This window comes from Neopsephotus bourkii, unplaced genomic scaffold (assembly GCF_033783945.1).
Source record: "Neopsephotus bourkii isolate Nb327-2 ecotype Australia unplaced genomic scaffold, CSIRO-AGI_Nbou_v1 NB_1792, whole genome shotgun sequence".
Classification (NCBI taxonomy): domain Eukaryota; kingdom Metazoa; phylum Chordata; class Aves; order Psittaciformes; family Psittacidae; genus Neopsephotus; species Neopsephotus bourkii.
In genome coordinates, this window is record NW_026902266.1 from 3,742,500 (window position 1) to 3,760,248 (window position 17,749).

General features: G+C 47.9%; 1 protein-coding gene across 3 annotated transcripts; it reads right to left on the reverse strand.

Moving 5' to 3' along the window:
- Positions 1-329: 329 nt before the first annotated feature.
- Positions 330-13,496, reverse strand: RNH1 (ribonuclease/angiogenin inhibitor 1). Of its 3 annotated transcripts, none has more exons than XM_061342557.1 (10): positions 13,325-13,496; positions 9,749-9,854; positions 8,296-8,466; positions 6,686-6,856; positions 5,845-6,015; positions 4,860-5,030; positions 4,207-4,377; positions 3,132-3,302; positions 1,545-1,715; positions 330-1,125 (listed from the first exon to the last, which is right to left on the reverse strand). In XM_061342557.1, exons 2-10 carry the CDS (start codon positions 9,832-9,834, stop codon positions 1,038-1,040), a joined length of 1,371 nt encoding a protein of 456 aa, XP_061198541.1. In that variant the 5' UTR covers positions 9,835-9,854; positions 13,325-13,496; the 3' UTR covers positions 330-1,037. The 3 variants fall into 3 exon arrangements, with proteins under 3 accessions (XP_061198541.1, XP_061198543.1, XP_061198542.1); XM_061342559.1 differs by lacking the exon at positions 13,325-13,496 and adding an exon at positions 11,489-11,511; XM_061342558.1 differs by lacking the exon at positions 13,325-13,496 and adding an exon at positions 11,402-11,493.
- Between the last annotated feature and the right edge of the window lie 4,253 nt (positions 13,497-17,749).

The following is a 17,749-nucleotide window of genomic DNA, read 5'->3' on the forward strand; positions in this document are numbered from 1 at the left end:
GCCACCACAGGCCAAGGCCAGGTTTGTCTCTTACGTTCTTTAAGTTAATTCTTTTGTATTTCAGGTGTGCAACAGCTGCATTTTCCTTTGGAACAAGGTTTATTGAAACTCTGACTGGGTAAGAAAACCCAGTCAGTGTCCCCTGACACCAGCCTTCTAGGCCTGCTGCCCACCTGAGGCCTTGACTAAGACCTTCTCCTGACATGCTTCCACTAGGAGCTAACGTGTAAAACAAGTTATTAATAGTGGTAGTGTAGTTCAGGAGCGATGGATTGGTCTTAAAAGGAGAAATATCTTTATTTTCTTCTTACAAGCCGAAAAATGACACATTTAATTATTTGCAAACAGACTTTATTATAGTTCCTGTAGAACCACTCCTGCCCTGGCACACAAACCAAACCATTTAATCATTTTCTGTACTAGCAGAAACTCATCTTTTGTTTGTAGGAAAACTGCTTTTCAAGGGATACCAGTTTAAAAAAATCATGCAGCTGAACAGCTGCTCACTTCCTCCCTCTCTGCTGTCTTGGCCAATACTGGAATATATCAGAGTTCCAAGAACTCTCATAGGGAAAGGCACGGGAGAGCTCCATTTTAGATTAGAAAACACTTGGGGTTTGGACAGCTTTCCCCAGCAACCTGGTAAAAGCACCAACCGGTAATAATACAATAGGTAGATCTCCTCCTGCCTTTGGAAAGCAGCTCTTTTTAAAGCCTGACTAATGCATTAGAAGGGATTATAAGATTAATGAGCTCCTGAAGGGTAGAGACCCACTTCTAGAAGATGCCCAGTAATTGTTTATGTCAAGGACAGTAATGCTGCAGTGAAAATGAACAACGTTTTCATGAGCCTTGGAGTTAGCACATCCAGAGATGCACAGAAGGTTTGTCAGCTCCCTGGACATCCACTCAGGGAATCCACAAGTATTTTTGTACAAGCAAATTCTCTATTAATTAAATTAATTAGCTTTATGAATAAAAAAGTTCAGGTTAAGACAAGGACGTTGCTTTGACGTTTCTCCTTAGGCAGTCACTACTCATGAAATGATCTTCACCTCAGGCTTGGACTCCTCCAGCGCTCGCAGTTCATCATCCACTTCAGCACTCCACAAAATGTCGTACAAACTAACCCAAACAGAAAGGTAAGCTGGTTTAGTGAGCATCCTCCGTTAAGGAAAGAGAAAGATGTACAAACAGCCAGTATGGGAATATTGTATAACAGAAAGGGCCCCATCTAGGTTTAAGAGACTGGCCCAACAGCCAGAAGCATGCCTTACAGGACAGGACCACATTAGTCCCTCCCCAGCAGCACCTTCTCCTAGTTCTTGGGCCCTATGGACCAAAGCAGATCAAAGCACTGTTGTCATGTCACTTGGAAGGGACAAGACAGGTTCTGAAACATGCAGATGGCACCTGACCCTCTACCCTCTCCCTAGGCCACCAGTAGCCCTCAAGAGCAGCTTCCAGAGAGCTGGTGCTTTCATCCCTTCCCTGAGGTCACCACCTGCCGAGGGAACACATGCAGGACCACAAACACCTCTCACATTAACTGCTGCACGTTGCAGCTGGGGTTCCTCAAGGCTTCGCAGATCTTCCTGATGCCTTCATCTTCCAGTGGGTTGTAGCTCAGGTCCAGCTCTGTAAGGCACTGCTTGGTAGCCATGACAGTGGCGAGGGTTGCACAGCAGGCTGATGTGACATCGCAGTTACCCAGCCTGCAGAGAGAGAAGGGGGAGCTGCAGTGAGCAATGGCTCCAGAGACCAGCCCATGTCCAGACAGCAAGCACAGATGCCCCTAGCATGGATCACAGATCCCTGTTAGGCATCCTTGAGGCACCAGCAGGGGCTGGTCCATGGCTTTCCTACGGAGACAGCTGTCCTCATTGTGACTGCTGAACACTTAAAAGTCCTCCCTAAAGCTCACAGGCATGTGGCTTCAGTTGGAGAAGGAACCTTAAGAAGACATTCCCAGCTTCTGCTTAGCCTGGAGATGAGAAGGCTGTGGGGAGATCTTATAACAGTCCTCCAGTACCTAAAAGGGACCTATAAGAAATCTGGAGAGGGACTTTCTACAAGGGCATGTAGTGACAGGACAAGAGGGAATGGCTTTAAACTGACAGAGGGTAGATTTAGACAAGATATTAGAAGTTTTTCACTATGAGGGTGGTGAGGCACTGGCACAGGTTGCCCAGAGAAGCTGTGGCTGCCCCATCCCTGGCAGTGTTCAAGGCCAGGTTGGACAGGGCTTTGAGCAACCTGGTCTAGTGGAAGTTGTCCCTGCCCATGGCAGGGGTTGGAGCTGAATGAGCTTTAAGGTCCTTTCCAACCCAAACAATTCTATAATTACACGATTCTGTGAACTCCGACATCATGTATAACGTTCTCTTTGGTTTCAACTGATCATAAAGGGCCTCTGAAGTTTATTACTTGAAACTTGCAACCATTTCTCTAAAAAGGGCAACTGAGGCCTCTCAGCTGAGAAATGAGTAGCTTCAACTGGTCATCAAACACACCTTTTTGGGCAGAGACTTCAAGTGTTACTGATACCTCTTGCTCAACTCACTCACTGTGAGCTTCAGGCATTGCAGCACAGCTCCAGCTTCTGTTAAATGATGTGGAGGGCATGAGCATGGTGTCCTGAGCACCATGCAGGCCACAGCCACACCAGTCCAGAGCTTGGTGCCCACTTGGACTGGAACAGGCAGATGGAGAAGGCAAGTCCCACCACAGGGCTGGACAGGATCCTCCTGCTCCTACTGGTGAGGCTGGACCAGCACTTATGCTGGCACCCATAGGGACTATGGAAAGCAAGAGGCAACTGATGAATTCAGGCAGGCTTTGCACTGTGACTGGCAGGCATGAGAATTAATGTGCCAGACCTGGACCAGCAGCTCTTCCAAGTCAGTGTCACATCAGAGAGAGGTCCTGTGGGTGAGTTCAGAGAAGGGCACAGGAAGCTCTATGGTGAGCGGTTCACAGAACAAAGCAAGATCCACCCTTTGCTTTAGACCCTGCAGGTACAGGAAAAAAAATACTATGCTACCCCCTATTGCTATCTTCCTCTCTCTACATGCTGCTCTTGGAAGGGTAACACAGCAAGAGAGAAGGCAACTTCTGAGGGTGCACCTTACCATAGGGACTGGATGTTGCAGTTGGGGTGCAGCAGCCCTTCACAAATGAGTTCAACACCTGCATCTCTCAACTTGTTCTCACCCATGTGCAGTACTTTCAAGTGCTTGTTCACACTGAGCGCAGAGCTGACAGCCTTGCAGCAAGCAGTCGTGAGCCCGCACTCCCTAACCCTGCAAGGCAAAAGTGACATGAGATCTACATGGGAGATCTAGAGAGTATCAGGCACCACTCACTTCACATTTGCTTCACAGGAGCCCAGACAGTGGGACCAGAGGAACCAGAGCCTTCCTACAATCACCACTCTCAATCCACCATCAGCTCGATCCTTTCTAAACAGCACCTCTCCCATTCTATATTTGGGATGTCTGTCTTGGAGCCTATCTAGGGAAGGCACCTGCCCATAAAGCACAGGAATGACGTCTGCTGCTCTCACAGTTGCTCTCAGCTCCAGTGTGCACTCCTGAGGCACCATATCAACCCCCAGGCCACCAGGGCAGGAGAAGAACCCAGCTGGGGCAGGAGCTGAAACTGCAGTTTAAGAATGTTCAAGTGCTGACTGTTCAAGTTCTAGATGAAACAACAGTTTTCCTCTCCTGGCCACATGAAACCATGCCATCCCAGCATAAAAGGCAATGCTGTCAGCAGAGAGGATGCTGAGAACACTTTATGTCTTTAAAACCTCCTTTTGGCTCATCAATGAAACAGCTTGAATGCAGTGGAGGACCTGAGATATCTGATCAAGCACTCAATTTGTTATTACATGAGGCCTTTCAAACTTCAAAAGTCTCTTAGTTGCCATTTGTTGCAGTGTAAAACATATTATCCAGAAGCTCCACAAGTGATGCTTGGTCTCCTGTTGTTTACAACAGGATGAGTATGGGGCAGATCTTCCCCACAGATGAGTTTAGAAATACAAATCCTTTCAGCTCCTTAAGTCTAAATCCTTTAGGTAACAACTGGCATAAGCCATGTGTAGAGACCATTGCAACTGAGGATCTATCTGGTGCCATTACTTCACCTGCATCTTCCTTGTCTCCAAAGGCAGTGGGTATGTGAAACTTGACAGCAGCTCACCATAGCTCCTGGAGTTTAGATCTGGGATCCTTGAGCGCCTGACACAGCATTTCCATCCCCGAGTCTCTCAGGTTGTTGTCTATCAGACTGATCTCTGTGAGGCTCTCTTTTGTACTGATTAGTCTGGAGAGATCGTTACAGCTAGCACTTGTGAGATCACAGTCCCATAACCTACAGGGAAGAACAAAGTATTATTTCTCCCCAAAAGACTGACTTAAGAATAGCAAACAGAGTCCTATTTTAGCATTCTGAATGTCTTGTTACATCATGTCATTTTCTTTTATCCTTTACAAAACCCATTCCTGCTTCATACCACACAGCTTTCTCCTTACATTCTATCCATTGCACCAAGAGCTCACAAAAAAGAAACAGTCATGCAATTCTAGTAGAAAGACAGCTCGACAGGAAGCCAAGACAATGCCATCACCAATTTCAATTCATCCTCTCCCCAGTTTGTTCCAAGCGATTTCAGTGAGGCTCTTCTCTCACATGGTGTCATCCACCCAGTTTCGAGAACTGATTTGCAGTAGAGACATTCTTGTTTCACTAGGGGGTGTAATTGAGAAACGTTCTGCATAGGAGCAAACCAGCTGCACCAGGCAGATGGCTCAGAGGCTGCAACAGAGGTTTCAGGAACCTCTGCCTACCCTTACCATAGCTTCTGGATTCTGCAGTTAGGATGCATCAGTCCTTGGCACAGCAGAGCCAGACCGGAGTCCCCGATCTTGTTATCCCCCACAGAGAGATCTATCAGTGATGACTTCCTACTGAGAACAGCGCTGATGTCCCGACAGCTATTGCTGGTTATGCCACAGTTCTCCAGGCTGCAGGAGAAGAGCACAGTTGGGAGTTGCTGCTCCAGACACGCAGTGTTAGATACAGCCCAACACATCCAGTTCAGAACGAGGAGGGTCTATGAGCTAGTTCCTTGCTAGACACTGATAGACCCTACTGGACTCAGATACAGGTATCCTAGGTGGGGTCTGAGTGAGGCAACACACCACTCCTGCCCTCCACAAGACTGCAGGGCACTTTGACTCACCCCTTCACATCCGTTAATGCAAGGATCAGTTTTACCAGACCGTCCCTTTGTATTCATTGTCCTTTTTAAGATGAACTTTTGGCTGTACCACACAGGGAGTATCTGGCTCCCAACCCCATATGAAACACAGGGACAAGACAAAATGAATCATACTTCTCCCCTAAACCCCCTCAGGGCTTTAACCCAGACACAAGGCCAATGTATTGAAGCGAAAAGGGAATCTAAATATATATACTCAGCTGGCTGGTAATTCAGGGGTAAGAACTGGAGCCACTGAGGATGATTGCTTCTCTGCTCTTAGATACTGGGTAATAGTTACCCCTTGCCATTGCAGGTTTAACCTGGGGTACATGCTCACATTGTGCCAACAGACATAAGAGTAAGCTCAGAATCCCGTGCTATGAAAAAATAAGGATAAAAAATCCCCCAAATGAAAGCCCCAGACATTTGCTTGCAGTTTCCAACTACAGAAATCTGAGCCAGCAAAAAAACTGCCCTGAATTTCAAGCATTCCTGACAATAATGTTTCCTGTCTTGGGGGTGGTATGACTAGCAGCAGGACTAGCTCCAGCTAGAGGCGGCCAACTTTTCCTTACTGTAGTAACTCTAGGTTGCAGCTTGCCTCCACCAGTCCTCGGCACAGCTGCTTTACTGCTGTATCTCCCAGCGTGTTGTTACTCAGGCTGAGCTCCTTCAGGGTGGGCTTGCTTTGCAGAGCAGCATTGAGAGCTTCCACAATATCAGCTGTGAGTTCACAATACTCCAGCCTGCAAGAAGAAAAGAAGTGCAGAGGTAAAACAACTGTTTTCACCACATCCTGCTATCCACAAGGCATCAGCTGGGCAAAGTGTGTGCTAGCCAGGGCAGAAAAGATGTCAGCATGAGCTGAGACCAGGCAACACATGGAAACAGAGGTAACTACAAGAGTTTTTAACAGCACATGCCTGTTCATTTCAGGAACCATTAATTCCCAAACTAGACCCCAGGGACCCTAGCAAGGCTAAGTACCTACCCCATTTTTACACTAGTCGCCTGTTACGCCAATGCACAGGCTGCCTGGAACACACGACTGAGTTTTGCACTGCAACACATCACACAGCATCACCACCAAGCCTTCCCAGGAATAACTGGGGACTGTGAATAGGCCTGGATCCTGCTCAGACATATAACAAGGACCATGTGCAGCAGAACAAGACCTTCCCTGGGTGTCTGAGAGGTCTTGTATTAACAGCCACCACTGCCAGGAGTGCTAAACAAAGCCTATGGGAATAGACAACCACCTCTTACAAACCCACAAGACCTACCAGCATGAATAACATTACACAATTTCAGACAAAACAGGAAGAAATCCATATCTGGCAATAAAACTCCTGCTTGTCTCCAGGGAAAGACAAGCATGATCTGTCTGATGATCAAAACCACCCAGTGACTACTTACTGCAGCTTCTGCAGCTTACAGCTGGGGTTCATCATCCCTTGACACAGCACCTTCACTCCAGCAGTCCCCAGTTTGTTATCGCCTACATGCAGCTCTGTCAGGGACGGCTGTGCGCTGAGGACGGAGCGCAGGGTCTCACAGCTGGCACTGGTCAGATTGCAGTTTTGCAGCCTGAAGGAGAGAGGTAACCAGGGTGAGGGAAATGCACTCCTGGAATTACAGAGGCTCTTCTTAGACAGGTGCATGTGTTGAGGTTTGATCTTGGGAAGGACTCCATAGCACTGACAGTGCTCTAGAAGGAGGCACGTCCAGATTAGTACTGCTGGTTTACAGATGTGCCAAAATATCTGATCAGCTATTATTATGCCTGTAGCTCCCATGCTTCCTTCAATGTAATTTACTCTTACAGCACCTCTAGCAGAAGAAGGCTCCACCCTACATTAAGTAGCACTGCAACTGCTTTATAGAAGTGTTTTAATCATCATGAGGCTTATCCTGGAGATGCAATGGCACCTTACAATTTCTTGCCACCTCTGGAAATACGATCCAGAGTAGCTAAAAGTGAAAATCTTGCCAACTTGGCTAAAATCTGGGTATCATTAGAATTTTAATGGCATACTACAAGAAGGATGTATGAAGCTGATCCTTCCAACACTCAAGCTGGGAGAAGTAACGTAGGAACCACACTAGTATTGCTATGGGCTATTTAGAGTTATTGGACAAGACTTCATGGCAATGCAGAGGTTCTCTGCATTTAGTATTAAATTTGATTTGTGTTTGGTTGCTCTTTTATGCCTTAAGGCACCTTACCAGAACCCAACAAAACAGAACATTGTGTTTCTACGGAACTGAAACAGCCTAATCCAGGCTGTTACTTGAGCATTTGGAGAAGTCTGAAGCTAGGACAAACTCTCTAAAAAGATGACTTGTGTTAGTCTTCCCGTAGAGAGTATGATGGTTATTTCTTGAAGGCCCACCAGAAGGTTGCAGTTTGATTAGCTTCACAGTCAACTTCCCCTCTATTTATCAGTGAGCCCTCATTGCTGGGGCACAGGGACTCTCAAGCAGGCATATCAGACCTAAAAGCCAAATTATTTTTACAGGGTGATGACATAAAGATTGTAGACCCACCTCGAGACCTAGAGGACTCCAGTACACTGCAAAAGGGATATGGACAGAGAAGGCAGCATCTCTGTGGGTCACTGACGAGCAGGGGCAGCAGCCACTGGCTTTGACTAAAGCTCCTGCACTGTGGTTGATGAGGGAACCCCACTACTGCTGTAATGTGGTGCTGGTCCCTCTGCAAAACATGCTGTCTTGAACCAAGCTGTCCCTGCCCAACTGAGGAGATGAGGCTTGAGGCACAGCCAGTCTGGTAGAGAGCAGAGAGACTGACAGCTCTTGAAATGCCAAGGCTCACAAGAACATTCTTTTGCTTGGCTCCTAGAGAAAGGAGCAAGCAAACTGGACCAGATGCTAAACACTGCCTATAGCTGGCAGAAAAGACTCTGAAAATGCATTTTTGAAAATGTTAGATATGTGCTAATGGCAAAGTGGGCCCCTCTGTGGTCTGCAAGCATGTTGGAGCATAACAATCAGTGGGGCTTTACCATAACTTCTGAAGGCTACAGCTTGGCATCAGCAACCCTTTACACAGGTATTCAATGCCTTCATCTCCCAGCTCATTGTTGTTCAGCTTCAGCTCTGTGAGGGATGGATTTGTACTGATGATGGAGGAGAGATCTTCACAATTATTGCTGGAGAGATTGCAGTCATCCAACCTGAAAGAGAAGGAGAGAAGGAGCACTTTAGTCCTCAAGGTTGCTCTCTTCTCCCTGGCTGGAGCACAGTCCATGAAAGCAAAGTGAGCAATTTGCTCCCCTGCAGTCCCTGGATGCCTCCATAAATACATGCATGGCCCGTTGGGTGATGCATGGCCCAAATCTAGATATGCTGTCTCTGAAGGGCTGCAGTACAGCAGAGACTGGACAGCAGATCCTCAGGCCACAAACCTCCATGCGGTGCAGAAGAGGGCACATGGTGCAAGTCATTTTGCCTGGCAGGACTTCAGCTGGAGGATGCACCTTCATTTAAGCACTGATAGCAACAAACTACCTGGTGTCTGAAGCCTCTAACCAGAGGCCATCTTCCAGGTTGCCAAACTAGTTCTGCCAAGCTGGGTCTTCAGCCAGCCCCAGAGACACCCATCAGCAGTTTTGTCTCAGGCAGGTGAGCCACACCAGTCTGCGCTGTCTCTCTAAGGCATGACTCTCAGTACACAAACTGCATTGGCTTCTCCCACTGGACATCAGAGTTTTCCTAGTTGTTGCTAAACTGATGGGGGGGAGTTTAACTGGAAGTAGAGCCAACAAAGGGACTGGGAGCCCAGGAAAGCCAGGGAGGTAGAAAAGACTTGGGGCAAAAGGAAGGTGTCAAGCCCCAGGTACAGCCACAGCCAAGACTACCAAGAGTTGCCTGGTCACTTCTCCTTAGACAACACTATGAAAACTCTAATAGGATTCTCCTTCCCTCCCTCCAGGAAGAAGATTGAGCTTCCTATGGCATCATGTTCAACACCAGTTAACAATTCCTGCCAATACTTTACAAGTCCAAGTGAAGAATTAAAAGCTGTAGCTTGTGCATGACTATTAAGTTAACAGTTACTTCACAGCATCTGACCTGCAGCCCTGAGAGTGTGCAAAGTAATGAGCACAGAGAGATGTCTCCATTCTCTTGAGGGAAAGGGAGAAAGTGAAAGACATAATTACAAGTGGTTGTCAAAAGTTTTAGATAACCACATTACCTGGCTGAGTTCTTCACATGCCTTAGAACAAGGGCAGCATTACTTAATACCAAAGGATGCTTATCTGTAGTTGAAAAACTTTGCAAGAGGGTGGTTCCCCCCCTTCCCATTTAAATTCACTTTCTGGATAAAAATAGGAAGAATAATTACTGTTACTGGGCAATTTCTAAGTCACACATCAGCAGTTCTGCAGCTGAAGAAAACAGGAGAGAAACACAGTATTTCTTACTTAGAAGAGATAATATGCAACTAGTTACTACCTGATGGTTTTGCAGGATTTCATTGTGGACAGAAGTTCAGCCCATCTGGATGGGCTCATCTCCTCACACTGGATGTCAAGCTCCATTTTAACAGCTGAGATAAGACCTGAAAATAAATAAAACAAATAATAAATCAAAACTTATTTTTCGTTGTCTGATAAGCATCAATCCTCTTCAACCCCCCAGCTCTCAGCCACGGCATAAGAGGACAGATTGTGTTTTTCCAACACCAGCCTGCTGCAAGCACTAGTAGGAGCCAGCAGCACTGGAGTGGTTTTGTGTAGGGCTTGGCAAGGCCCTCTCCTGAGAGGCAACATGTACACGGATCCCAGAGAAATATGCCAACAGCTTATTATCTAAAGGCTGCTGGTGTGAGAATAAGACACTCCCCTTCCCTCTCCAAGGGAGCTTAACCAGAATGCGCATTTTAGAGGTACTGGTGCTGCTCGTTCACTATTACAGTACTGAGCCACACAACCACTATTACCAGTGTGGCATATCTGACTGGTTGTGGGACCTTGAGCTATACCTAAAATAAGGGTTTTTCTGAGAGAAGAAGGAAGATGAGCCAGAGAACTGCCTGGGCTTGGATTAACAACCCTACTGGCCACACACCTTTATGTGAGAGGTGGAACTGAGGCAGACGGCCTGATAGCCAAGCTTTGAAAAGTCACTCTGATTAGGCAAGTAGAGAGAAACTGGTAAGCAGCACTTTTTTGTTTACTCTGAAGCCAAACTGCATTTCTGAATCAATGTAAACACAGCCCCTTGCAGAGCAGCTCCAGATAGCTGAGCTCCAGGCTGAGTTGACAAGGGATAGCATTAAAGCTCCAGTGGGTGACAAAATGCAGTCTCGGTGTCTTGGCTGTGCTAACATGACTCAGACTATGGGATATTTATATATTAAAAAGTCTCCTGAGCTATCACATCAGAATGTGAACAGCAAAAAAACCCCACCAAGGCATTACCGACTGCATTTCACCACTCTCTTCCCCACCTCAGTCATCTCCTGCTACCATAAAATCAAGGCTATCCCAAACCAGGCTTTTCACAGCCATAAGCTTGGTATCAGAGCACACATCATGTTTCATCCACAACAAATCCCACATCCACGTGGGGAGGTGAACTGCCACAGGAGCAGGGAGGCACCGAGGCCATATTCCTAAAACACAAGAAGGAAACCAGGACACCGAGGCCAGTGTTAGCAGAGCTCGTGTATTCCTGGCCTCTCCTTTCAAACCCAAATCACAGACACATCCTGGGTGGGTTCACAACACAACCCCACGTGAAAAGCGGGTTGAATCACGTGATGTTTAAAATCCGCGCTGACCCAAACCAGTGTGAAGAAGTGAGAGGACAGTGCACTGTTACACTGTTTGCCAAACGCCTCCCAGGGGATACAGGAGTCTGATCTCTGTATTACCCCTGGTTTACCACTCTCGGACAAACAAGAGTTTGGGGTTTCCCCCCCTCGCGAAGCCCTGCACCTTCCCGTAAGCCGAGGAACGGGTGACCCGCATCTCCGAGCACAGGCTCGGTCCTACCCGGCGGGCACATCGGCCATCGCGGTTGTTCCGGGCCTCTTGCTGCAGGCAGAGCGCTGCCCTCCCTGCTCACAGAGCTTCTTCCCCCCCGCCCCCGTGTTTCTCGCACCACAGCTACCACCGGAGCTGCCCCGGGTTTGAGCTCCAACTTCCCTTCCCGCAGGCCCCTACTCCTACCCCTCCCCGCAGCTCCTACCGCAGCTCTTCCTGCCCCGCACCGCGCAGCCGCCGACGCCCGCTCCGGTCCCGCCCCACGGGGCGCGGACAGCGGCGCCGAGCCGAGCCGGGAGGAGCGGAGTACGGCAGCCGTCCCGTTCTGCTCTCCTCCTCCTCCCCTCCCCTTTTCCACTTTCTCTCCTTTTCCTTCCTCCTTTCCTTTTTTCCCTGCCTTCTTTGCCATTTCTGCTCCTTTCCCTTCTCTTTCCCCCTTCTTACCTTTACCTTTCTTCCCTTTTCCATGTCGTCTTCTTGCTTCCATCTCCTCTTTCCACCTATCTTTTCCCTTCCCCTCTCTTTCTCCTCCTTTTCCACCTTCCCTCTTCATCTTTTTCCTCTATATCCTCTTGCCTCTTTTTCCCATTTTCCTCACTTCCTTCTCCCTCTTTTTCTGTTTTCACCTTCACCATTATGTTTTGTGCTTTTCTCACTTCTTTTTCTTCTTTCTCCCTTTCCCCTCCCTTTTCTTTTCTCATTTTCTTTCCTCTCCTTTATTCCTTCCTTCCCTTTTTCCTGTGCTTTCCTCTTTTCCATGTTCTGTCTCCCTTTCTTCCTTCCTTCTTTTCCACTTCCCTCTTTTGTTTCTTTTCCACCCCTTCTGCCCTCCTTTTTTCCCCTTTCTCTCCTCTTTCCCCTCTTTTTAAACTTCTCCACTTCCCTCTCTTTCTCCTCTATTTCCTCCCTTTCCATTTCCCCCCTTCCCTTTTTCCCATCCACCCCTATCTCACCCCACAGCAGGAGCACTGGGATATTCAGGGAAAAAAACAAAACAAAACAAAAAAAAAAAAAAAAAAAAAAAACAAAACAAAAAAAAAAAAAAAAAAGTTTGGTCCCTGTAAGTGAAGGGGTGCAAAAGGGATACGAGGATCAAATGTTAAATGGGAAGGTGTCCCACCAGGGCTGGGAGGGCAGCCTTTGCCCCATGCTGGGATCCAGAGTGTAATGGGGATGCATGCAGGTCACCCAGAGGAGAGGCAACAGGGTGGGGGAAGCCTTGGCCAAGGGAGACAGGACCTCCCTTGTACTTGTCCGGGGAGTTCAGAACCGGGAATAACAACAAAGTTGTCTCCCTGACTTCCAGCCTGCCAGATAGCTTCAGCTTGGAGGGCCTGGGATGTTTCCCTCGTCCATCCCTCACCAGCCCTATCTGTGACTCATCTTTCACATTCTGCCTCCCTTACTAGCGCAACACGCAGACGAGCACACGAGCTGCACCTCACAGGCAAAGGCCTCTCTCTCCTCTAAGCTGTTTGAAACAAAACCAGCAGCGCCATAGAGGACGGCCGCACCGGAGTTCTGCCGCTGCACTGACTTGCTCGCCTCTGTTCCCCCGCCGTGCCGCGGCACACCGGACACCCCAGGGGCCACCAGCTTACCCGCGCACCCGTCCCACATCCCAGCTCCTGGCTGGGGCTGGAAGGCGTTCGTCATCGCCCTGCTGGCTTCCTCCTCCGGCTGCCGGCTACTCCCTGTCTCCCTTTTGTTTCCCAGTACTTTTATCCCCATTAACGGCTAGTTCAGACTTTCACAAGACAGAGCAGGTTTTGAAGAGAGAAAAAGGTTTTGAAGTGCCGAGAGCTCGTACTGAGTTGCCTCCCTTCCTTCCCCCCAAAATCTCAGTGTCTCCCCCCGTTTATTCTCCCTATGAACACCCCACCCCCTGGCTGGCTCACACAACAGTTCCATTGAGCACAACCAGCAGAGCCCCACAAAGCAGCCTCTGCTGTGCACGGCTTTCAAATCGTTACGTGCTTCTCGGTAAGCAGAAAGAAAAGTTTAGGGAGTTTAAGAGCTCGGTTTTGCTGCCGATACATACCTCGGTCTTCTCGGCGCTCTGCGGGGAGCGAGGAGGGCAGAGCTGACGCCTTCCTGCTGCCGTTACTACGCAACCTCTGCTGTTGTACACATGGTGCCTGCTAGAGGGAGAACGGTTTTGGGCTGTGATCTCTTTTTTCCTCCCAGGGCAGCTCTTCTGGGGCTCCCGGAGCTGTGCTCCGTACGCGGTCCTACCCGGCTTAGGGACAATGCAAATACTGCAGAAAACCTGATGATGGTTAAAGGCAACTATAACTTCGTATCCCTGATCACATAGCCACTTGTCAGGGTTTAGCCCGGAGGAAGGGAGTAGCTGCCATTGAAGGATCTACCAAAAAATGAGGTCACCACAGTGTTGGATGTGGATGCTGCAGTTTGCATAGTTTCTCCATTCATCACACAAGCCGTGTGCTGCCTGGACAGGGAGTGATGCTGAGCAGTTACTGCCTTCTGCCACCTCATCTGGGGGTTAACACCCTCCCCCGTGCAGGGGCTAGGGCATAGGCAGCATCTGCTCCTGCTGCACAAGCTGGATGCTCACATGGCCCGGAAGGGTTCCCCAGGCACAGTCTTGGTCATGCCTCCCTAAAACTGCCTCTTGGCAGCAAGCAGGGGCTCAAGTCCTACACCTTCCCCCCCAAACTCCCTATGGCTCTTCTTCTCCCCAAGGATTACCATGCATCCATCAAGATGCATCACACACTAATTGCAGGTCACAGTAACCCACTTTCTCCACCTATCCTCAACGATGGAAAGATTAATTAATGTTTCCATATACTGCAAATGAGCTGGAGGCAAAAGACCAGCTAAGATCTTCCGCTCTCACAACTGCTGACTGCCAGCTTCCCTGCACTCCATGGGGAGTACTGGAGGTTGTCACTCCAGTTGCCTTTATTACTCTTCCTTTGAAGGAGTTGGGAAAAGACTACCAGAAGAGCTCCAAGAGCTGAAACCCACCTTCCTTAGTGCCCAGAAGAGAGCTGAATAGCAGAGGGTGCCCCTTTTCGCTATTACCTCCCAGGAAACACAGGGTTGTCCACACAAAGGGGTGGCAACAACAGTGCTTGTGCCCCTTGGTCTGACCTGAAACCTGCTGAACTCCAACTATGAGCTTGGGGATGGCACAAGCCTGGTGCTTGCCAGAACGCCCCCTCTCAGGCAGTTAGGTGGCGTGCTGCGGCTGGTGAAGGATGTTTCTGCCCCTCTTGCTGTGGTGGTGAAAAGCTAGGTTTACAAGCCAGGTAGCCATGCCAAGATGTCATCAGCTTCTATCTCCCTGTTGTCTCTTTGGCTGCCCTCACTGTGGGGACAACAAAAAGCATCTCAGGAAAAGCCTATTGCCCTTTCCCAGCAAGCAGGACCAGGCTGTCCTACTCACACAGACTCACGCAGGTCCAGAAGAAACTATGCAGAGTGGGGCTGAGAAAGGCAAGAGCAAACACAGGTGAGAAATGATGTGCATGTCTTTCCACAGAAACAGGGAAAGACTCCTGGCATTGAAGGTATGTCCATTTGTGCATTTGCACAGACTCAGGTCTGACTCCCCGAGGAGTCTGACAGTGACATCTGCCCTATGTTCCCTTCTTTTTTATCACCATTTCTCCATGTCCTTTTTGAGCTCACTCACATTTATCTCCCAATATTTTTAGGGTCTCCCCCTCCTTTGGCCTTTGTAGCAGGGAGGGAGAGGATGGTGTGGCCTGCCTCTTGTCTGCAACTTGCGGGCATGCCTGGCATGGACCCAGCAAGGGTAGATCTTGTGTCCTGGGATCTGGGGAAGCTGAGGTGTGTTTCTGCATTTAAGATGGCTTCATTTTAAACTTAAATTTATGCACATAGCCCTAGAGCAAACTTACAAGAGGATACTTAAATTAATCTCATCAGCATAAGTGGAAAGCTTTGCCTTTACTCCCCTCTAGCATTCCCCGTTGTGTCCTCTCTGCTCTCATGATGCCTCTGTGCATGTACTTTATTGCAATTAAAGACAATAAGACTCTGAGGGTAGTGACAGATCTTTTGCTAACTTGACCATGCAGTGCCTACCAGCAAGTTCATTACGTAAGTTCAGCCATGGGGATCAAAGCAGTAAGACTTCAGTGTGTGCCCAGGTCCATTTGGTGCACTGACAGCCTTGCTTTAGTTCCTACTTGATCCATTGCTGGAAGTAATTTGTTCCTTGAGCTTGTGTGTGACTTGAAGTAAGGCTTTGTAGGCGGAGGAAATGCAAAACTAGGGTCATTCCTGAAGAGCCAGTGAACTGATAAAAGCAGTGGGGAGCAAAAGCATCTGCGAGTCAAAGTGGAGAACCCAACACTATGGCTCAAGTGATGCCTTGGGAGCAAAATAAAAGAGAGGTCAGTAAACAGAGGCTGGTAGCATGTCTCAGAGCTGCGAGGTGGCCGAGCATGCTTTGAGCCCCTTGGCAAATACAGGCAAATGCTCATCCTGACTTGCATGTGTGCATGCACACATATGGATGCTCCATACTGTGCTAGTTCATTATAGATTCCCACAAGAAAGGGAGGAATTTTTAGCTGTTTTGATGTGACCATCTTGTTCTTGTAAAAGAAAAGCTGGTCTCTTTGTTTCATGCTGGTTTTAATTTTAAAGGGAGTGGGAATCATTATAATGAAATAATACTGTGAGTATATGCGGAGTATTTTATCCCTGGGTATACAGGCTTTCACCATGGGTCTAGTGAAAAACAGGCCCCGAGAAAATGGGGCTTTCCAGGCGCATTCATTAACCACTGTACTGCATAGACCTGCAAAACAAGTAAGGGGAGGTGGGGTGGGGTGGGATTTTTTGCCTAACTCTGCTTCCCTCTGCATCTTCTGCCTCACCCTGTGGCAGTTGTTGCCTGCCAGTCTGCAGAGGGCGATGCAGCATCAGTCTGACCAAACTTAGGATCCTTCTTTAGCTTTCCATCATCCCGAGGTTGCTCATGGTCACCAGGGTATTGCAGAGGTTGAGGGTCGAGATGAGGCCAAAGCTAGAGGGAAAAGTGAAAGGACCAGACTATAGACACAGATTTATTTCACAATACAGTCTTTTCATGCCGCCTGCATAGCAGCTGTTGAAATAGGAGACTGTGATCTGTGATGGATTTCACTTTCCTGTTAAATCCTGCTGCACAGGAAGACTCAAATTGTTTGTTGAAGCTTTGAAGACCATTGTAGTGACAGCTTGTTATTTTATGAGTTTGTCTGGGACTCAGAAGCCTGAGAGCAAATCCGCTTCAAAAGGCAAGAATAGAATCTTCAGGCTAAAAATCCCCCAACAGCCATACACTCATCTGTTTTTCAGACTTCAGTTTGCATGTTACCATTGCATTTTCTGGAAGGGACTGCAACATGTCCACTGGTGGTGGAGACATAGCTCTCCAGTCTCCCTGAGGCTACCCATGAGAAATAATCTCTTTGAAAAGCTGTTGCATCCTCCCTTCAATCCAGTTCTTTGGGCTATTGGCGATTGACTATCTAAACATTCATGCTGCCTATAAAAAAGGGCAGTGGGGTTAGAAGGACTTTAAAAGACCTGCAGGATAAATGGTAAAATAGGCATGACTTCAGCCTCAGGTAGCTATGGCTATAGATGTGCAAAAAGACCATGGCCAAATAGTGCTGCTCTGCAAAAACCTTTGAATGAGATTTATTCAGACAAAAAATGATTCCCTGGGTTTACTCTTTTCAAAAGGAGATGCAGTAATATTGAGACTTCCTACTGTTTCTGAAGGTGTGGTTTAATGGAAGGTTGTTGCAGAAGAATTTGGTTCTATCTAGAAAGCACCCACTGGATGTTTTCCACTGCCCCAGGTCCATGCTGGGAAGTCCTCTGGGATTTAAGAGCATGGGCTCTTCTCTCATCAGCCACCCTAGGGCTCATGTGTATGCTCTGCAGCGAGGTGAGCCTGCCCCAGGCCCACTGCAAACATCTGGTGATGGGAATGATTTGCAGTTTACTCAGGTGTAGGATGGGATCTATGGGCATCTTGAAAGCTGAATTCCACTCTTTGCTGCTGACATACCTCAGAAAGATCATTTCCTTACGTATGTAACCAGAGAAAGTGCGCAGAATTGTTTTCCAGCTTTGGTTTCCAGTTCAGCTTGTGACTGGGATGGAAATGCCAACTGAGTGTATTCCTATGGGGTTGGGGTTTTTTTTTCCTATGATATGGCTTCAGTTTTTAAAACACTCTCTTTTTTCTTTATTTTTTTTCTTGCTCATTGCAGTAGAATAATAGCAACACGTAAGAATTTGAGTATTTGGCTCAACTTTACACGTCGATAAATTCATTGGGCAAAATCTTGCCAGTTTTTTTACTAACTGGTATGTATATCAATGCCTTCTTGAGGTATTTTGATTCCTTCTCAGATTTACTGATGAGTTTTGAGTCTGTCAAAAGCTTCCAAGAGAGGGGATCCCT